The 18,947-nt window shown below is 40.7% G+C and overlaps 1 protein-coding gene across 1 annotated transcript in view; it reads left to right on the forward strand.

Annotated features, from left to right (window-relative positions):
* Positions 1-5,574, forward strand: part of LOC150078263 (cytosol aminopeptidase-like) — a 223,157-nt gene extending 217,583 nt beyond the window's left edge. The window contains exon 15 of the mRNA XM_090385107.1: positions 5,458-5,574. Within this exon, the coding sequence (XP_090241233.1) occupies positions 5,458-5,519 (62 nt within the window). The 3' untranslated portion in view covers positions 5,520-5,574. The remainder of the gene's footprint in view (positions 1-5,457) is intronic.
* Positions 5,575-18,947: the final 13,373 nt, after the last annotated feature.

The following is an 18,947-nucleotide window of genomic DNA, read 5'->3' on the forward strand; positions in this document are numbered from 1 at the left end:
CACTACTCAGACTCCCTCCAGTCACTATCTGGCAGAGTAGAGGTAGCAAGATTATACACTAGCTGATCCGGAAGCTTCCTAGAGAGTTACCAATAGGTTCAGTCCAGTGTACTAACTAGCGGCCGGCCTGCGAACACCGTTTTAGAGCTGTACCCTCGAAATGTAAGGACTATTGGATCTCGCCACGACATTCATCATAACCTCAAAAATCATCAATCATACTGCATGATGGAAGAGATAGGGAAGGGTTGGCCGGAACTTAGCTCTAGAGACTAAACATGGGTTCCACCACTTCGAGCCTCCAATAAGCAAAGTGGTGGTATTTCACCGGTTGATGAGAGTCATCTACCACCTAGTACTGCCTGGTAACATAGAGGGGCGGCGTTCCTCCATGTGGTGTGGGCGCCACACCTCGACCCCTGCTTACGTTGGTTCACACCTGGGTGGTCACCCACCATGTACTTGTGCATGAAGGTTATACCCAGGATTACTAACAGTCCCACCATCGTGAAGGTGCAAGCAGAGGATTTGGCTGTCATAGACCGTCCGGACTTCGCCGAAATTGGGTCCACTTTGACTTGAATGTCACCCGAATATCAGTTCCATCAGCGTTTTAGACTCCCAGGTAGCAAGAACAGCTTGTCTGGCATATCTGAGAGAATGTCTGTGACAACCTCAAGGACCGAATAATTGCCAAATGAGATTTCAACAGTAGCTTTCTGTGCTATAGCATCGGAAACCATTTAAGTCAAATGGCTGTAGATTATTCTAACCATCTAGTAACAACTTTGACTCTTATTCACTATATAGTTATACAATGTTATACAAAAATTATCTCTTCAAATCAAATATTACTTCCTCTTTCTGATCCAGTTAGTCACCTAATGTAGAATTTTTTTCAGTGTGGTCTGTGCTTCTTAACAGGAGAGACTGCTTCTACAGGGATGGGATACACTTAAATAGAAAAGGTGCAAGAACATTTGCTGATGCTATCGAGGCAATGTTAGGTGGATCGGAAAACTGCTAGCTTGGGGGGATTCGCAGATTAAAAGGTTAAAAGTAGCTGCAGGCAGAGTTGAAGGTGATTCTTGCACTACTTCTATTAGAATACGCAGCAGTCTGGAGCGAGGGGTGCTGGGGATTTCAGGGACTGATGGCAGTCATCGTGAAACAGGCGGATATATGGGATGAATTAGGGTAACTAAGAATAAGAATACGTGCATGTATCCTTGCTTGTATACCAACGCTAGAAGTATAGCAAATAAATTTGATGAATTTGAAGTGTTGGTCAAGACATCAAAGGCGGATATTTTGGGATATCAGAGACGTAGTGTCACACAAATATTAGGAATGCAGAATTAGAATTTGGGGAGTAACAATGTGCACCAGAAGGATAGACAGAATAGGAAGGGAGGAGGTGTTATGCTGTTAATTAAGAAAAACATAAAATCAAAAGAAGTGCATCCAGTTGATATAGATGAACAGTGCACTGTTCAGTCAGTTTGGTGTGGCATACGCACTGCTAGGCAAAAATAAGAGTAGGAGTATGATATAGGCCTAATGACATCGAATGAGTACAATGAACAATTGACAGGAACTTGTGGGTTGGTCACTCGCACACTAGTAAGACTTTTGTGGATTTATTGGATGATTGTTTTCTGCAGCAGCATGTTCGAGAGGCAACCAGAGAGGGTAATACTCTTGATCTGGTAATCAGCAGGGATCATTCGTGTATTAAGAATTTGCAGATAAAGGAACCACTAGATGGCAGTGATCACAGTGTACTGATGTGGGATTTACTTAAAGATATAATTACCATCAGGGGAAAAGGAAAGGGTTTTTGCTTCCGTAAAGGTGAGTACAGTGGTCTCAGACAGTTTTTAAATTCTGTACAATAGGATCAACTGATGATGTTACCAACAGCAAATTCTAAGTGGGGACCATTCAAGGAATTAATCGTGGAAGCTACTAAAAGTTTCATACCTATTAAGAAATGTTGTTCAAGGTTTAGGCCTAAATTATTATCAAATGAACTAATGAGACTCGTGACAGAGAAGAAAAATGCATGGGATGCATATAAATTATCAGGCGACATAGAAGCCTATGGCAGATATAAGCTAGTCTGTAATCAAGTCACAAAAGAGGTTAGGCAGGCGAAGGCAAATTACGTGAAATCTTTGGCAAAGGATGCTAAGAAAAACAGCAAGGATTTCTTTACTTATATAAACTCGAAAAGGAAAGGGGATGAATCTGATTGGTCCACTTGATATCGATGGTTCGACTGTTGATGATGATCCTGCTCAGATAGCAAACAAACTGAATGAGTATTTTGTATCTACATTCATACATGAGAAGTTATTAAGGTTTGAAAATGCCAGAAGGTTATCAAATTGTAGCAGGGTGCTTAATGATTTTGTAATAACTGAGAGAAAGTGGAGGAGAAATTGTTGAAGTTAAACATAAGAAAGGCACCTGGGGTGGATGGGATCTATTCAGTTATATTAAAGGAGGCGGCAAAGCAACTAAGCAAACCCCTAGCCATAATTATGAGAGCATCCTTGGACTCAGGGGAGGTCCCCACGGACTGGAGATGTGCAAATGTATCCCCAATTCACAAAGGGGGATCAAAGGGTGACACGAGTAATTACAGACCAGTTAGTTTAACTTCTGTTCCGGGTAAAATAATGGAGTCACTGGTTAAAGATGCATTGCAGGATCATCTACACAAGACTGCAGCAATAATTCAGACACAGCATGAGTTTGTTAAGGGAAAGTCTTGTCTGACAAATTTGATAGGATATTATGATGTGGTTACAAAGGAACTGGAGGCAAAAAATAATTTTGATATCATATACTTGGATTTCAGGAAAGCTTTTGACACTGTTGCACATGGAAGACTACTGTATTGGAGCAGAATGGTATTAAGGGTAATTGGAGCAGAATGGTATTAAGGCTAAGTTGCTACAATGGATAAAAGGATGGTTGAGTGGGAGGAGGCAGAGGGTGGTAATCAATGGGTGCTGCTCTTCGTGGACTAATGTTATTAGTGGAGTCCCAGAGGATTTAGTGTTGGGTCCACTGTTGTTTTGTATATTTATCAATGATATTGATGAAGGTATATCAGGCTTAGTGTCGAAGTTTGCAGATGATACAAAGGTTAGCAAGGTTATTAATGACAGTAATGGCAGCGTGCCATTACTGTCATTAATCTTGCATTGCATGCTTTCTTGCATGCAATGCGAGAAAGCACTTGCTTTCTTGCATTGCATGCCACTACTACCACCTTCTCTTTCCAAGCTTTTAAAAATAACAATTTATCTTTTGAAATGGAACACAACAGTTGGTAGGGTTGAATTAAAAAAACAGTGGATGAGAAAAGAGAAAACGGGCAGATATGAAGTTTTCTTAACAGTGTAAACAGGCAACCAGGAAAGCCCATGGTGTCCTATTGATGTTTTATCGAACAAATCCTGTAGAGATAGCCAGGTTATAATCCCAATGTATAAGGCAATTGTAAGGCCATATTTGGAATATTGTGTTCAAGTATGGAGACCTCATCTGAAAAAAGACATTGAGCTTCTTGAAAGGGTCCGAAGAAGGACATCTCAAATGGTGAGATCAGCAGGACAGCCATTTGAGAAAAGACTCCAGTGATGTGGGCTACAGAGCTTGGTAATCAGGCACCTCAGAAGTGACCTGATTTGCTAAAACCTCTGGGAGGGATTGGTAAAATGAATGACATTGGAATTCTCACTGTTGGAAAGAATTCCAGAACTATGGGTCATAAATTAAAATTACAGTTGCTGAGGTTTAGATTAGATTGTAGGTAGTTTTCTTTTAGCCAGCGAGTCACTGATTGCTGGAACAAGTTAGCCTCGCATCTAGTTGAGGCTGACAGTTTGAATACATTCATAGGTCAATTGGATAGTTACCTGTGTGCATAAGGAAGCATGTAATTTGCATTTTCTTAGCTACTTTTTTTCTTTTTTTTTTTGTGTAAGTGCAGCAAAAACCTGTGGCTTCCTTGCACAATTTGGCAAATACTATTACTGCTATTTGGCACCTTCCTCTTCCCTACATCATCAATTAAGGACACAACTTGAATGATTACTGTTGATTATTGTTAACCATTTCTGTCCGTAATGCTGACTAAAGCAGTTTCTGAAGGATGTTTATGTGACTCCCCCCCCCCCCACTTTTATCTTAGAAATTTTTTGTTCCCCACTTTATTCCAAGAATTTTTTGAACATTCTTTCAAAATTAGATATGTACAGGGCATTTCATAAAATGTGAGTAATACTTTCATAATTGATTGCTGACCTGAAATAAAGTTCAAAAAACTCATATAAACACATATTCAATTTCAAATGGTTATAGGAGCTGTGGTTGTTTGAATTTTAAGAAATGGCTGTGGAGTTTTCAGTGGTAAAAAATAATAAAATAATAAGAATAAGCAGACACATATTAAAATAATATTGCATCAATTGACAAACTGTTAAAATACACTTTAATTGGAAATTCTAAATACATAAACTTAAAAGTGAGAGTATATAAAAAAATAAATAAATAAAAACATTAGAACTTGTATAAAGAAATAAATTAAAACTCATAGAAATCAAATAAAACTTCCAATAGTTTATTGTTTTATTTGATTTTTATGTGTTTTATTTTATTTTATTTCTTTATACAAGTTTTAATGCTTTTATTTTTTTATATTACTCTCACTTTGACATTGTACATTTTATTTATGTAATTGTAATTACTGATTAAAGTTTATTTTAACAGTTCATCAGTTGATGCAATATTATTTTAATATGAATACCCCTTTTTTTCTAATAAGAAGACACATGCCAGTAAAATTCTTATTCATACAAAGTACATGTCTGCTTATTCTTATCTATTTTTTAAATATATTTTATTACTTTTTACCATTTAAGACTCCATTGCCATTTTTTAAAAATTCAAACGGTCATAGCTCTGTGACAGCTGAAAATTGGTCATATGTTTATATTAACATTTTTTGGTGTTTTTCCGGTCTTGAATCAATCCTGAAAGTACAGCAAACATGTTATGAAGAGAGAGAGAGAGAGAGAGAGAGAGAGAGAGAGAGAGAGAGAGAGAGAGAGAGAGAGAGTGTGTGTGTGTGTGTGTGTGTGTGTGTGTGTGTGTGTGTGTGTGTGTGTGTGTGTGTGTGTGTGTGTGTGTGTGTGTGTGTGTGTGTGTGTGTGTGTGTATGTGTTGTTGTTGTTGTTGTTGTTGTTGTTGTTTTTTTGGTGCAAGGGCTGCTTAGGCCATATTGCACCTATCACCGTTATAAAACATGTTATGAAGTGTGTGTGTGTGTGTCCAGAGTTTTATATCATCATGTGGTGAGTATAGTTGTTATTACTTTTATAAGAATTTACTTAACTCTTCTGGTAAAAATTTTAATGAAGTAAGTCATTTAATTTTTTTCAGGACGACCTACTAGGACTCTAACAGAGTTCATTAGAAAGGTATCAACATACAAAAATCTTTGAAATGATTTTTTTAAGTGCTGAAATTTACAATCTTGGATTTTTTTAAGCCACTGTAATGCCATTGATATGATCAGAGCCTGTAAATTGAAAAACTTCTAGGCTGAAAGCATATCTGTAATTTCTATAATGTATAGTGAATAAAGAATTTGGAACAAAGTATATCAGTAATACATATTATTTCATGTCGCCTCTTTTATTTGGAAATTTCAGAAATAATACATGCTAGTATTAAAATGATTGAAAGAAGTGAACTTATTCTGCATCTGTAAAAAAAAAAAAAAAAAAACACAAATTATTCCCATCATCAAAAAGTGCCTATCCAATTCTTCCTTCAATTTTGCCAAGCTTTGCTACCTTTGCAGGCAATTTATTCCAGCAAACCACAACATGCTACCCAAAGATAAACATCACGGGATCTAGTCTACTATTACTCCCTAAAATTTTATTGTCATACCCTCTGGTTCATGTCTCACTAACTAGTGAGTATATTTCTACCTCATTTGTGTTTTCTCTCTCTCTCTCTCTCTCTCTCTCTCTCTCTCTCTCTCTCTCTCTCTCTCTCTCTCTCTCTCTCTCTCACACACACACACACACACACACACACACACACACACACACACACACACACACACACAGGGATAATGACCTCCTCCATTCTAATTGCAGAATTCTCATAAGGCTTAGATAGAAAACACGTTCCCTTCTTGCCACTTGCTTTTACTACGTGTTGAACTTCATGTCTTTCTGTATAATAATCCCAAAGTCTTTCTCATTTGGAACACCTTTTATTTCATCTCACTCTAGTCTGTAAACTTCTCCTGGATTGGATTTCTGTTTTCTGGTACCTTGCATTTGGTAGCACTAAAACTTTAGCTGTCATTTTTTGGACTATACTTACAACCAGAAATCCTTTTGAAACAGCATTGTCTAATTCCAGTTGTTAACCACCTTCTCTACCTTTAAGTCATTAGGAAGCTTCTGTGTATTCTCTCATCAATATCATTGATAAGAAACAAACAATAGGTTTGGAAGATAAGAAACAAAAGAACTCTGAGCACTGATCCCTAAGGGACACCACTTACTACTCCGCTCTACTCTGAGGAATGCTCATTTATTACTATTTGCCTTTCAACCAATTTCTATTTCACAAGTGGAGATTCCCATTTACCTTGACCTTCTCTAATGAGGAATTGTATCAGGAGCCTTTCAAAAAAATTATGTCTTTAGAACCATGTTACAGTAATATACTAGTTTTTTCAGGCAAAATTTTTCTTTCACAAAATGCTGAGATGCATTTAGGATGCTATTCTTGTGGATATGGTCTGTATTGAATCTTTAACTGTAGTCTGTATAATCCTACCAACTATAGAAGTAAAACTCACCAGTCTGTGTATTATAACCTTCAGTGTTTTTGCACCATGAAAACCAAAAAATCAATCAATCACCAGTCTATGTATGATTAACCATCATTTCTTAGTTCTTTATTATAGATTGGGAAATGTTGGCCTTTCTCCAGTCCAAAATAGTCGGTGATAATCTCATTAACAGTACTAATTGTTGGATGCACTTACTTGCCACATTTTTCAGTATGGTTGGGTGTGCATAACATGCTCCCGTGCCTTTACTCTCTCTGTCTCAGGAATAATTTTTTAGATAGGCACCTTTCTGATATCATTGTCATTTTTTTTACACTGATTCAACTTAACTTCACTGTTCCCCCATAACTGTAATGTTATTTCAAATAGTAAAGATTGTTGCAAAATACCTATTAAACTTAGCCCTTCACAAGTTGATTGTGAAGTTGGATCATTTTAGTTGGATTATCACTTATACCATCACATTGATCTTATAAGTTCACATATCAGATTTACTCTCTACTTTTCTTTCTGTTTTTTAATTCATATATGAGAACTCCTTTTTCCCTGTTCTTAGCTCTCTTACCATTTATTTTTCATACTCAGCTTATCATTTACTCATCATTTACATCACTGTTAGAATTTTATAAACTTCTGTCATCCCTTTCTCTAAAGAATTCCTTATATGTAAATTTAGTTGCAAAATACCTATTCAGTTTGTCAGCAACCTGAGCAGAATCATCAATAGTTAAACCACTGATATAATGTGGGCCAACGTGATTCATTCCTTTCCTACTAGTGTTTACATAAGTAGAAAAATGTTTGCTGTTTTTCTTTGAATCCTTTGTCAAAGATTCTCATAATCTGCCTTAGCTTTGGTAACCTACTTTGTGATTTGATTACTGACTAGTTTATATCTACCATAGACTTCTTTATCACCTGATAATTTATATGGATCTCATACATATTTCTTCTAATTTTTTTAACGAGTTCAAATAAATAACAGTCATCTTGATGATTTAAGAACTACTGTTTTTATATCCATGAAATTAGTCTCTCATAATGATATGCTCACTGTTGTTTGCCTTTGAAATTGTCTAAAGAGATTTTTATCACACTCTTTATTATTGATTAGCCTGTAACCAGTGGTTTAATTGATTTCTCCATTACTTTAGAAAGAGTAGAAGTAATTGCAATGGGATGATAATTGGATTGGAGGGATTTGTCACCCTTTTTAGGAACTGGCTTGATATGATCAAATTTCCAAGCAGAAGGAAAAACACCTTTGGAATAAGAAAGTGAAAAAAGTGGCAAAGAACAGCAGTAACTTCAGGAGCACAGGTTTTGAGAACAAGTGGAGAAATACCGTCAGGACCTGGAGATTTCTTAGCATTAAGATTTGTCAAATCCTTTTGACTGAAGACCACAGGAGGCATTGAAAACACCTACCATTCCCAAAAGTTAGCGGTGTACTAACTGTTGGAAATGGCAGGAGGTGTTTTACCAAGATCATTAATACACGAGTTGGAAGAAAAATGGGATGCTAGCAGGTCAGTTTTATCCTTGGCTGAAATGACAACAGAACCATCTGGTTTGGCAGAGATGGGCAAAAGTTGCAGCCAATAGCTTTGGCAAGAGACCAGAATGCTCAGCTACCATTAGGGCAAGAAGCAAATTTTTCTACTCTTTGCCTGTTCAAAATCTAGTTTGGACTGATTAATAACTGCTTTATAATTGTTGCGAGTTTGATATAGGCAGAAAATGAAACTGAAGAATTGGAAACAAGCCAATTAGGATATGCAGCATTCTCCTCTTGAACAGCCTTAGCACATTTATTGGAAAACCAAAGTTTATGTAATGGACAAGATTACATAAAGTGGTGTGTAGAATAAAAGATTCCATTCCTACAAGAATAATTTCACTGATACGATCTGAGCAAATGTTGAAATCAGAAGTTTTGAAACAGTAATCCGATCAAGGAAAAGAAATCTTGCATGTCATCCCATTTTGCATTCTTGCAGTGGCAAACAACACGAGGTTGGGAATAGCCGTGAGATAAAGGCTCCATTGGAGAAGAGACATCACCAAGTTGTGACCCGAGGTGCCTAAAGAACCACTCACTTTGATCGTGTACTTAGAAGGGTTGTTTGTGAAAAAAAGATCCAGCACGTTAACTGTATGGTTAGGATTGTCTGGTATTCTTGTAGATAAATGAATAAACTGTGCAAGGTCATTAGTAATTGCAAAAGCCTCTGCATCTCGACCAGCTGGGTTGGTGTGCTTAGAAAATGGAAGCCAGCTGGAGTTGTGAACATTAAAATCACCAAGGAAAATTACCTCACTGTTGGGAAAGTTGGACTGGAGAAAGTCAAGTTGCAAAGAGAGGAAGTCAGAGAGCTCCAAATGATCAGTGGAGTTGGGAGAATGGTAGTGACAGCAGATGAATTTGACAGAATGAGATAAGAGAGATTTTAAGCCAGAAAAGATCGAAAAGAGGAGATTCCAAATTGCCAAGTCTCTGACAGGGAATATCGGAACGGACATATGCACAAGTGCCACCTTTGAGGCGAAAGGAATCATAAAGCAAATAATATCATTGAGATTAGAATTGAGATCACGTATATTTGTGAAATGAACTAGGAAGTGTTTGGGAAGTTTAGATCTTTTCGCAGATAAGCTTACTCTATTAGTTTGACAATTCATGGTGTCAAGTAGAAAAAATAGTAAGAAAAAGTGGAGGGGGTAAGAAAAAGTAAGAAAAAATAGTAAGAAAAAGTGCTGTATGAAGTAATGAAATATTTGGATATGGTGTACACATGGTAAGAATATACCCAGATCCTTGACATAACGTGGCGTCGACAATGCCCCCCGCATACATACTATTCGGACTCCTTCCAGTCATTATCTGGTAGAGTACAGGTAGCAAGATTATACACTAGCTTATCCAGAAGCCTGCCTCCTAAAGAGTTACCAATAGGTTCAGTTCGGTGTACTAACTAGCTGCCAGCCTGAAAACACTGTTTTAGAGCTGTACTCTCAAAAAGTAATGACTGGATCTCGCCATAATGTCCATCATAACCGGGTGGCGCTGTAGTCCCAGCCCCTCGACATGCGCACCTGTACGTGGTGAGGGGACCTCCCAGTGACGCTGCTGGACTTCCAGACTAGCATCACTGGGATCCAATGCCCACAGCCCAGGTTCCACGCTTACATCAATGGAATCTGGCGTGTTTGCCGTGTGCTGCGACCTGTGGAAATTCGGAAAGGGGGATCCTGGTGGTTGAGGGGCCCAGCTTCAATGCACCACTTTGGCCCCTGCTTCGACAAGACGGGAGGTCCTGGAAGGCCCGGCTAGGATCAGTCGGCTAGTAGGCTCGCCTGCGAGGGTCAGCCGTGTCAATGCCATGCCCCTACCCTCATGTCCGAGGGACAGGATTCAGGCTGGTGGCGGTGCGGGTATGGTGTCTGGGTAGCCCTGGCGTCCCACTCCCAAGCGCATTTATTGCTTGCCGGGTAGTGGGCATCCCTTTGGGCTCCATGGTGGGTGGGGAGCTCGGGCACTGAACCAAATAAAATTTCTATGAATCCTGATAAACTTATTTCTTCAGGGGCCCCAACCCGGTCCCTATCCGAAATCAATGAAAAAGATACAGATAGCATTATTGCTAAAAAGAGGCAGCGAACTGAATTACCATCAGGGCCTGTCCCAAGGTTCTTAATTATGCATTCTACCAATGAAACACCGAATGGTAAAATGTCTCCCTTTTTTATTCAAAAAGGGTTAGATGGGTTAGCAGGTTCACCCAAATCAGATAAGAGGCTTCGTTCTGGAGACCTTTTAATTGAAACTAAAAATGACAGGCAATCTGAACATCTACTCCGAACAACATCAATCGGAGGAATACCTATAACAGTGACACCACACAGAACACTCAATTCATCGAGAGGTGTCATTTCGGAGTGGGACCTTCTCGACGTAACCAAGGAGGAAATCTGCTCGGAATTAAAACCACAGGGAGTTATTGCCGTCAAGAGAATTACTGCGTGAAGGGATGGAAAACTTGTTAAACCAGGAGCGTTATCCTGACTTTTAACTCTCCTAAACCTCCTGATGAGATTAAAGCTGGATACATCAATTGTTCAATGCTCCATATGTTCCGAACCCTTTACAGTGTTTTAAATGCCAGAAGTATGGACATTCTCAAATGGCCTGCCATGGAGTCCTTGCATGCGCTCGATGTGGTGCAAAGGACCACGAAACAACAGCATGTTCAGCCGCAAAACCCACCTGTATTAACTGTGAGGGAGAACACCCGGCCTACTCACGAGCATGCCAGAGGTGGAAAGAAGAAAAAGAAATTCAACGGCTGAAGGCAGAGCTAAATATATCATACCAGGAGGCAAGGAAATCGGTGAAACCCCTGAATATCAACAAACCTACCTACGGCCAGAAGGTAGCAGGGAGATGTTCCGTCGGAACTCAGACAGACATGACCATTCCTCCAAAGGAATCTTTCACTCCCATCGCGCGTTATCTCTTAAGTTCTCAAAAACCTGCACAGAAAAACCAATCAGCTGCCACTCCTATATCAGTACCTCCTAATGCTCCACAAGTAACAAAGGTAATTATGAAAGAAAAGAATAAGAAAGGGGAAGTCCCCCCTAGTATCCAAGAAAACATGGATGTTGAGCAGAAGGAGGTACCCGAAGATTCAGTCTTGGAACTCTTTGCGGAGGAAGAAATGGACATGGGACAGCGTCCATTCTTCCCCAAAAAAGATAAACCCAAGACTGATAAAAGTAAGCCCTCAGCACCTCGGAAGCCGCCTGATGGACCCACCAAGCCAAAATAATGGCTAAATTCCTACAGTGGAATTGTCATGGATTCCGGCGAAATATTGATGACATCAAGGCCCTCCTGCAAAAGCACGAGCCAGTTTGCTTCTGCTTGCAGGAGACATATCTAAAGGCAAATGATGATCCCACCATGCACAACATCACGATTTTTCGAAAGGATAGAATTGCGGATGGCTCTGCTCATGGAGGAGTGGCTATCCTTGTCGGCAATCAGACCCAAGTTCAGCCCTTGCTAATTACAACTAGCATGGAAGCTGTTGCAATTCGCCTTATGGTGGGATTTATATTAACAGTCTGCTCTCTTTATTTGCCACCTGAGACTGACATTCCCCAGGAAGACCTTGATGATCTTGTAATGCAGTTGCCTCCCCCTTACTTACTTCTCGGGGATATGAATGGACATAACACCCTGTGGGGTAGTGCTAACATCAACGGAAGGGGACGAGTCATAGAGCGTATGCTCAATGACAATGACCTTTCCCTTCTAAATACTGGAACAAACACCGTCTTCCACATGCCTACCCGTACTTTTTCTGCCATTGATCTCTCTATCTGCTCCCCTTCTCTACTCCCTTCACTCACTTGGGAAGTGGAGGAGAATCCATACGGAAGTGATCACTTCCCTGTGATAACCTTGTTACACAGTGGGAGACCATGTCTTCCTTTTAGGTTACCACAGTGGAAGTTTGATCAGGGTGACTGGAATGCCTTCCAACATCAGGCAAATTTTGACCTCAGTACAGTCAGTCAGGAACCTATCAATGACACAGTAACATACATCACAGAAATCATTGTCCAAGCAGCTGCGAATGCTGTCCCAAAAACATCTGCCCGGTTTCCACCATTTCCCGAACCTTGGTGGAATTCACAATGTACAGCAGCAAAAAAGGCTCAAAACAAAGCGTGGGGGATATTCCGCCGATATCCTACCACGACCAACCTTATAGCCTTTAAACACGCACGAGCCAAAGCACACTATATCTGCCGTCAGAGTCAAAATGAATCGTGGATCCGTTTCACATCATCTATTAATCAGTCTACCAACTCTAAGGTAGTCTGGGATAAAATCCGGAAAATGAAGGGAAAATATACATCCCACCCTTCTTCAATCCTAGATTATAATGGATGCACTATTGCAGATCCAACTGCAATAGCCAAATGGCGCCTCCGTAGCCAGGTGGGAAGGAGCAGCAGTGCGCAGTACACGCTTCTTGATTAGCCCGGGGTTCGAGCCCGTCACCACCAAATACGGAGGATGCGGAAAGGTCAGGGACTGACCACCGCATATCCCGGAGCAATATGGCCTTAGTTGCTAATGCTCCTAAAAACCAAACAACAACAACAACAACAGCAATAGCCAATGCTCTTGGGGAAACATTCTCTAACATCTCCGCAACATCTTCGTATTCCCCAGAGTTCCTGGTTCTGCAACATAAAATCGAAAAACAGGCACTTAATTTTAAGTCCAAGGGCCTCTATCCCTACAATGGGGCATTCACTATAGAGGAACTGAAAAGAGCCCTCACTCCTTCCAAAGCAAGTGCTGTTGGACCAGATGGCATCCATTATGAAATGATTAAACATCTTTCACCAAAATCTATGGATTATCTGCACCTTCTGTATAACAGAATCTTTATTGAAGGGCAGTTTCCAGATTCCTGGCGCAAGGAAATCATTCTTGCCTTTCCTAAGCCAGGAAAGGATCCAAAAGTCACCACCAATTATCGTCCTATTGCTCTGACTAGCTGTCTGTGCAAAATCCTGGAGAGAATAGTTAATTCTCGTTTAATATGGTATCTAGAATCAAATGACCTTCTCTCCAACATCCAGTGCGGCTTCCGAAGGAACCGGTCCACTTTGGACCATCTCATTAGATTGGAAACATCCATCCGGGATGCTTTCCTAAAGCGCGAACACTTGGTGTCGGTGTTCTTTGACATGGAGAAAGCATATGACACAACTTGGAGATTTGGCATCTTAAAAGATCTGCATAGCCTTGGTCTTAGGGGGCAACTCCCAATTTTTATTAAAAACTTTTTAGCCAATCGATCTTTCCAAGTTAGCGTGGGATCCTCACTCTCTCCTTCCTTCAGCCAAGAGGAGGGAGTACCACAAGGATCAGTATTAAGTGTCACGCTTTTCGCCATCAAAATAAATTCAATCACAGAACGACTTCCTCCAACTGTAAACAGTGCCCTCTATGTTGATGACTTTAGCATTTTTTGTCAGTCATGCAACATGAGGGTTATTGAAAGACAACTGCAGAAAGCCATTGATAGTCTGAATTCCTGGGCACTTGCTAATGGCTTCAGGTTCTCGCCGGAGAAGACCGTTTGCGTACACTTTTGTCGTAAGTGTAATCTTCATCCTGAACCCGAATTAAGGCTCAGACAAAATGTTATTCCAGTAGCAGCGGACACAAAATTCTTAGGACTCAGATTTGACAAAAAGCTGATCTTTCTGGATCTTATCCGTCAGCTCGGCACAAAGTGCACACGTGGGCTTAGTATTCTCTGCTTGCTCTCCTCTACGTCTTGGGGAGCAGACCGATGCACCCTTCTTCGGCTTTACCGTGCACTTGTGCGATCCAAACTAGATTATGGGTCCCAGGTATATTCCTCAGCCAGAGACAGTGTCCTTCGATGGCTGGACCCTGTCCATCATCAGGCCCTACGTATTGCTACTGGAGCATATCGCACATCTCCTGTCCAGAGCTTATACGTCGAAGCAAACGAACCACCGTTATCGCTTCGACGTAAGCAGTTGTCTTTAAAGTACGCTTTAAAACTGAAATCCCTGCCAGACCATCTTACGTGGCCATTCGTTTTTGAGCCACGATGGGAAAATTTATATAATATCCCTAAGACTGCCAATTGTCCTTCTGGTATTCGTCTCCAAGAGCTACTCAAAGAACTTAATATCAAGGTAGACAAGGTTGCACAAACACCAAAGCAACCCTTTCCACCCTGGCATGCTCATGTCCCGGCATGTGACTTGTCTCTTAGAAGTTGGGGAAAGTCGGACACTCCATCATCTGTCTACCTGCAGCTTCATTCAGCACACCGAACTGAATATTCCGACTTCGCGCCAGTCTACACAGACGGTTCGAAGTCGGAATCATATGTGGGATCTGCTGCTGTCTTTACAGACAGCTCTACATCGGAGCAGATTCCCTCTGAATGCAGCATATTTACTGCAGAGCTGCACGCTATAGAGTTAGCCTTGGATCACATTAGTGAATGCCAATACCAACGGTTCATTTTATATTCCAACTCTCTCAGCATGTTACAGGCTTTAATATCTGTGAGATATAATTCTCATCCAGTTCTATCTAGTATTCAGCAGAAGATTCACTTCCTCCGTGGACGTGAATATGATATCCGCTTCTGCTAGATTCCCAGCCACATTGGGATTAGGGGAAATGATTTGGCTGACGCCGCAGCCAAATCAGCAATTCCCAATAATAACCGCTGCCTGTCAGTCCCCTATACAGACTACAGGCAAATAATACACCAAAACCTACACCCCCAATGGCAGGACTCGTGGAATAGACAGACTGGGAATAAATTATATCGTATAAAGCCTGTAATTGAACCGTGGCAGTCTAGTCTGCGCACGAATCGTAAGGAGGAAGTTGTTCTTGCCCGGATCCACATAGGACACAGTCATTTAACTGAGGGCTGATGACCCTCCTATGTGTGTGTGTCCTGTGGCACAATTTTAACGATCAGACACCTTTTAATTGACTGTCCAGATTTTAGCAGCACCCGTTTTACCGCTAATCTTCATCCTGAACCCGAATTAAGGCTCAGACAAAATGTTATTCCAGTAGCAGCGGACACAAAATTCTTAGGACTCAGATTTGACAAAAAGCTGATCTTTCTGGATCTTATCCGTCAGCTAGGCACAAAGTGCACACGTGGGCTTAGTATTCTCTGCTTGCTCTCCTCTACGTCTTGGGGAGCAGACCGATGCACCCTTCTTCGGCTTTACCGTGCACTTGTGCGATCCAAACTAGATTATGGGTCCCAGGTATATTCCTCAGCCAGAGACAGTGTCCTTCGATGGCTGGACCCTGTCCATCATCAGGCCCTACGTATTGCTACTGGAGCATATCGCACATCTCCTGTCCAGAGCTTATACGTCGAAGCAAACGAACCACCGTTATCGCTTCGACGTAAGCAGTTGTCTTTAAAGTACGCTTTAAAACTGAAATCCCTGCCAGACCATCTTACGTGGCCATTCGTTTTTGAGCCACGATGGGAAAATTTATATAATATCCCTAAGACTGCCAATTGTCCTTCTGGTATTCGTCTCCAAGAGCTACTCAAAGAACTTAATATCAAGGTAGACAAGGTTGCACAAACACCAAAGCAACCCTTTCCACCCTGGCATGCTCATGTCCCGGCATGTGACTTGTCTCTTAGAAGTTGGGGAAAGTCGGACACTCCATCATCTGTCTACCTGCAGCTTCATTCAGCACACCGAACTGAATATTCCGACTTCGCGCCAGTCTACACAGACGGTTCGAAGTCGGAATCATATGTGGGATCTGCTGCTGTCTTTACAGACAGCTCTACATCGGAGCAGATTCCCTCTGAATGCAGCATATTTACTGCAGAGCTGCACGCTATAGAGTTAGCCTTGGATCACATTAGTGAATGCCAATACCAACGGTTCATTTTATATTCCAACTCTCTCAGCATGTTACAGGCTTTAATATCTGTGAGATATAATTCTCATCCAGTTCTGTCTAGTATTCAGCAGAAGATTCACTTCCTCCGTGGACGTGAATATGATATCTGCTTCTACTAGATTCCCAGCCACATTGGGATTAGGGGAAATGATTTGGCTGACGCCGCAGCCAAATCAGCAATTCCCAATAATAACCGCTGCCTGTCAGTCCCCTATACAGACTACAGGCAAATAATACACCAAAACCTACACTCCCAATGGCAGGACTCGTGGAATAGACAGACTGGGAATAAATTATATCGTATAAAGCCTGTAATTGAACCGTGGCAGTCTAGTCTGCGCACGAATCGTAAGGAGGAAGTTGTTCTTGCCCGGATCCACATAGGACACAGTCATTTAACTGAGGGCTGATGACCCTCCTATGTGTGTGTGTCCTGTGGCACAATTTTAACGATCAGACACCTTTTAATTGACTGTCCAGATTTTAGCAGCACCCGTTTTACCGCTTTTAATCATCTGACTGACCCGTATACACTCAGTCAGATTTTATCCAACAATGACAATGTGTCTGCTGTTTTTAGCTATCTTAAATCAATAAAAGTTTTTAATTGTATTTAAAATTTATGTTATTGTTACCTCTTTATTGATTTATTTTTTATATAATTGTTATTATTTATCTGGACATGGTGGCCTAACTAATTAGGTCACCGAGAGGTTAAATTTTTAAATATTACCTAGTCTTGGCGCATTATAGCCTTAGTTGCTATTGTATTTAAAATTTATGTTATTGTTACCTCTTTATTGATTTATTTTTTATATAATTGTTATTATTTATCTGGACATGGTGGCCTAACTAATTAGGTCACCGAGAGGTTAAATTTTTAAATATTACCTAGTCTTGGCGCATTATAGCCTTAGTTGCTAATGCGCCAAAAAAATCCAAACAAACCAAACCTGTAGTCGCAGAGGTGAACAGTCGCATTTGCACGATGCTCCACATGATGTAGATGGCGGACAGTGATCGTAGGACGACTCAGTTGGATTGTGTATTTTCCTCAAGCATTTCTTAAGGTAACCATAGATGAAGAGAAATAATTTATTTGAGGTAAGAGTTTTGTTCTTGATAGTTCATATATATTTTTGTGTTTTTGAGTGTATTTCTGCATGGTGCGATCGCTATAGCGGTAGCGATCTTACTGTCAGAACCCTTGACAGGAACAGCAGTTAAAAACTCAGAGGAGAAATATATGCTGGTAATCTCTATTGACTTTGCTGGGCCATTTGACTCACTCTGGTGGCCTATTGTCCTTAGGAGACTCTGCCAGGCAAGTGCTCCACAAAACCTCTACAAGGTAATAAACAACCTTACAGACAGAAGTGTCTCGGTATGCACAAGGTTCCAGGAATTGGCACGCCCTGTGAATAAAGACTGCCCGCAGGGTTCAATCCTTTGTCCTTTCTTCTGGAACATTGTTCTGGATGAATTTCTGGCATTGGATCTTGGTCCCGTAGAAAGCCTGGCCTTTGCAGATGACATGATTTTCCTTGTAAAAGGTAACACATGAGTGGTTGTAGAGCAAAGATCAAATGCCGCCCTCTTGCAGCTGCAGGAATGGGCACAAATGCACCTGCTCAAAATATTGCCTGAAAAAACCAAACAAATAAGACGTCCACAAATCAAAATTAACACAACCACTATAAAAATGGTAACAGAACTAAAATATCTTTGAGTGGTCTTCGATTCAGAATTAATTTTTTACCCCCATTTGATCTACTAGGTGAAAAAGGGGAGAAATTATGCAGATATCATTGCCGGGATCAGCCGTGCAGACTGGAGGCTCAAAAGAAAGACCCTGTCAATCACATACTGTGCAATGTTCCTATCTGTTATCAGCTGTGGAGCCAGTGTGTGGTTCATCCGCTCGGTTATAGTAAGCAATAGGAATAAATTAGAATCGATACAAAGGACAATACTACTCACTATTACCAGAGCATGTCGCACAGTAAGCACGCCTGCACTACAGTTGCTGTTGGAGCTCTCCCACTCTACCTGGAAGTAGCCAAAAGAGGCTAATATTATAGATTTAAAAAGGGCATACCCACAGAATTTCTGGGGATAGCCCTTGATACACCTTCAATGATGGAAAAAAAAAAAAAAAATAGCCACAAAGCTCTATGAGCTATGGCAAACAGTGGGAGCAGGAAACCAGAGGTCTGGTTACTAAAAGGTTTCTACCATGGGTGGCAATTTAAGTGGTATGCCCTGGACTTTTTCCAACCTTTATATTGACAGGTCACGGCTCCCTAAAGGCGGAACTAACCTCCTTAGGCCTGACTGATGGCCCAAACTGCACTTGTGGCGAGAGTGAAGATTGGGCATGCATTAAATATGAAAGTATAATATATGACATTCCCAGAACAGAGCTAATAGCACAGATTGGCCACCTTCCCAGGGGAGGAGAACGTCTGTTCATCATAGAAGAGGAAAATTATAAAACCTTTACATTTTTCACACATAAAG

Source organism: Mastigoproctus giganteus, chromosome 11, assembly GCF_048544385.1.
Source record: "Mastigoproctus giganteus isolate SK-2022 chromosome 11, ASM4854438v1, whole genome shotgun sequence".
NCBI classification, from domain to species: domain Eukaryota; kingdom Metazoa; phylum Arthropoda; class Arachnida; order Uropygi; family Thelyphonidae; genus Mastigoproctus; species Mastigoproctus giganteus.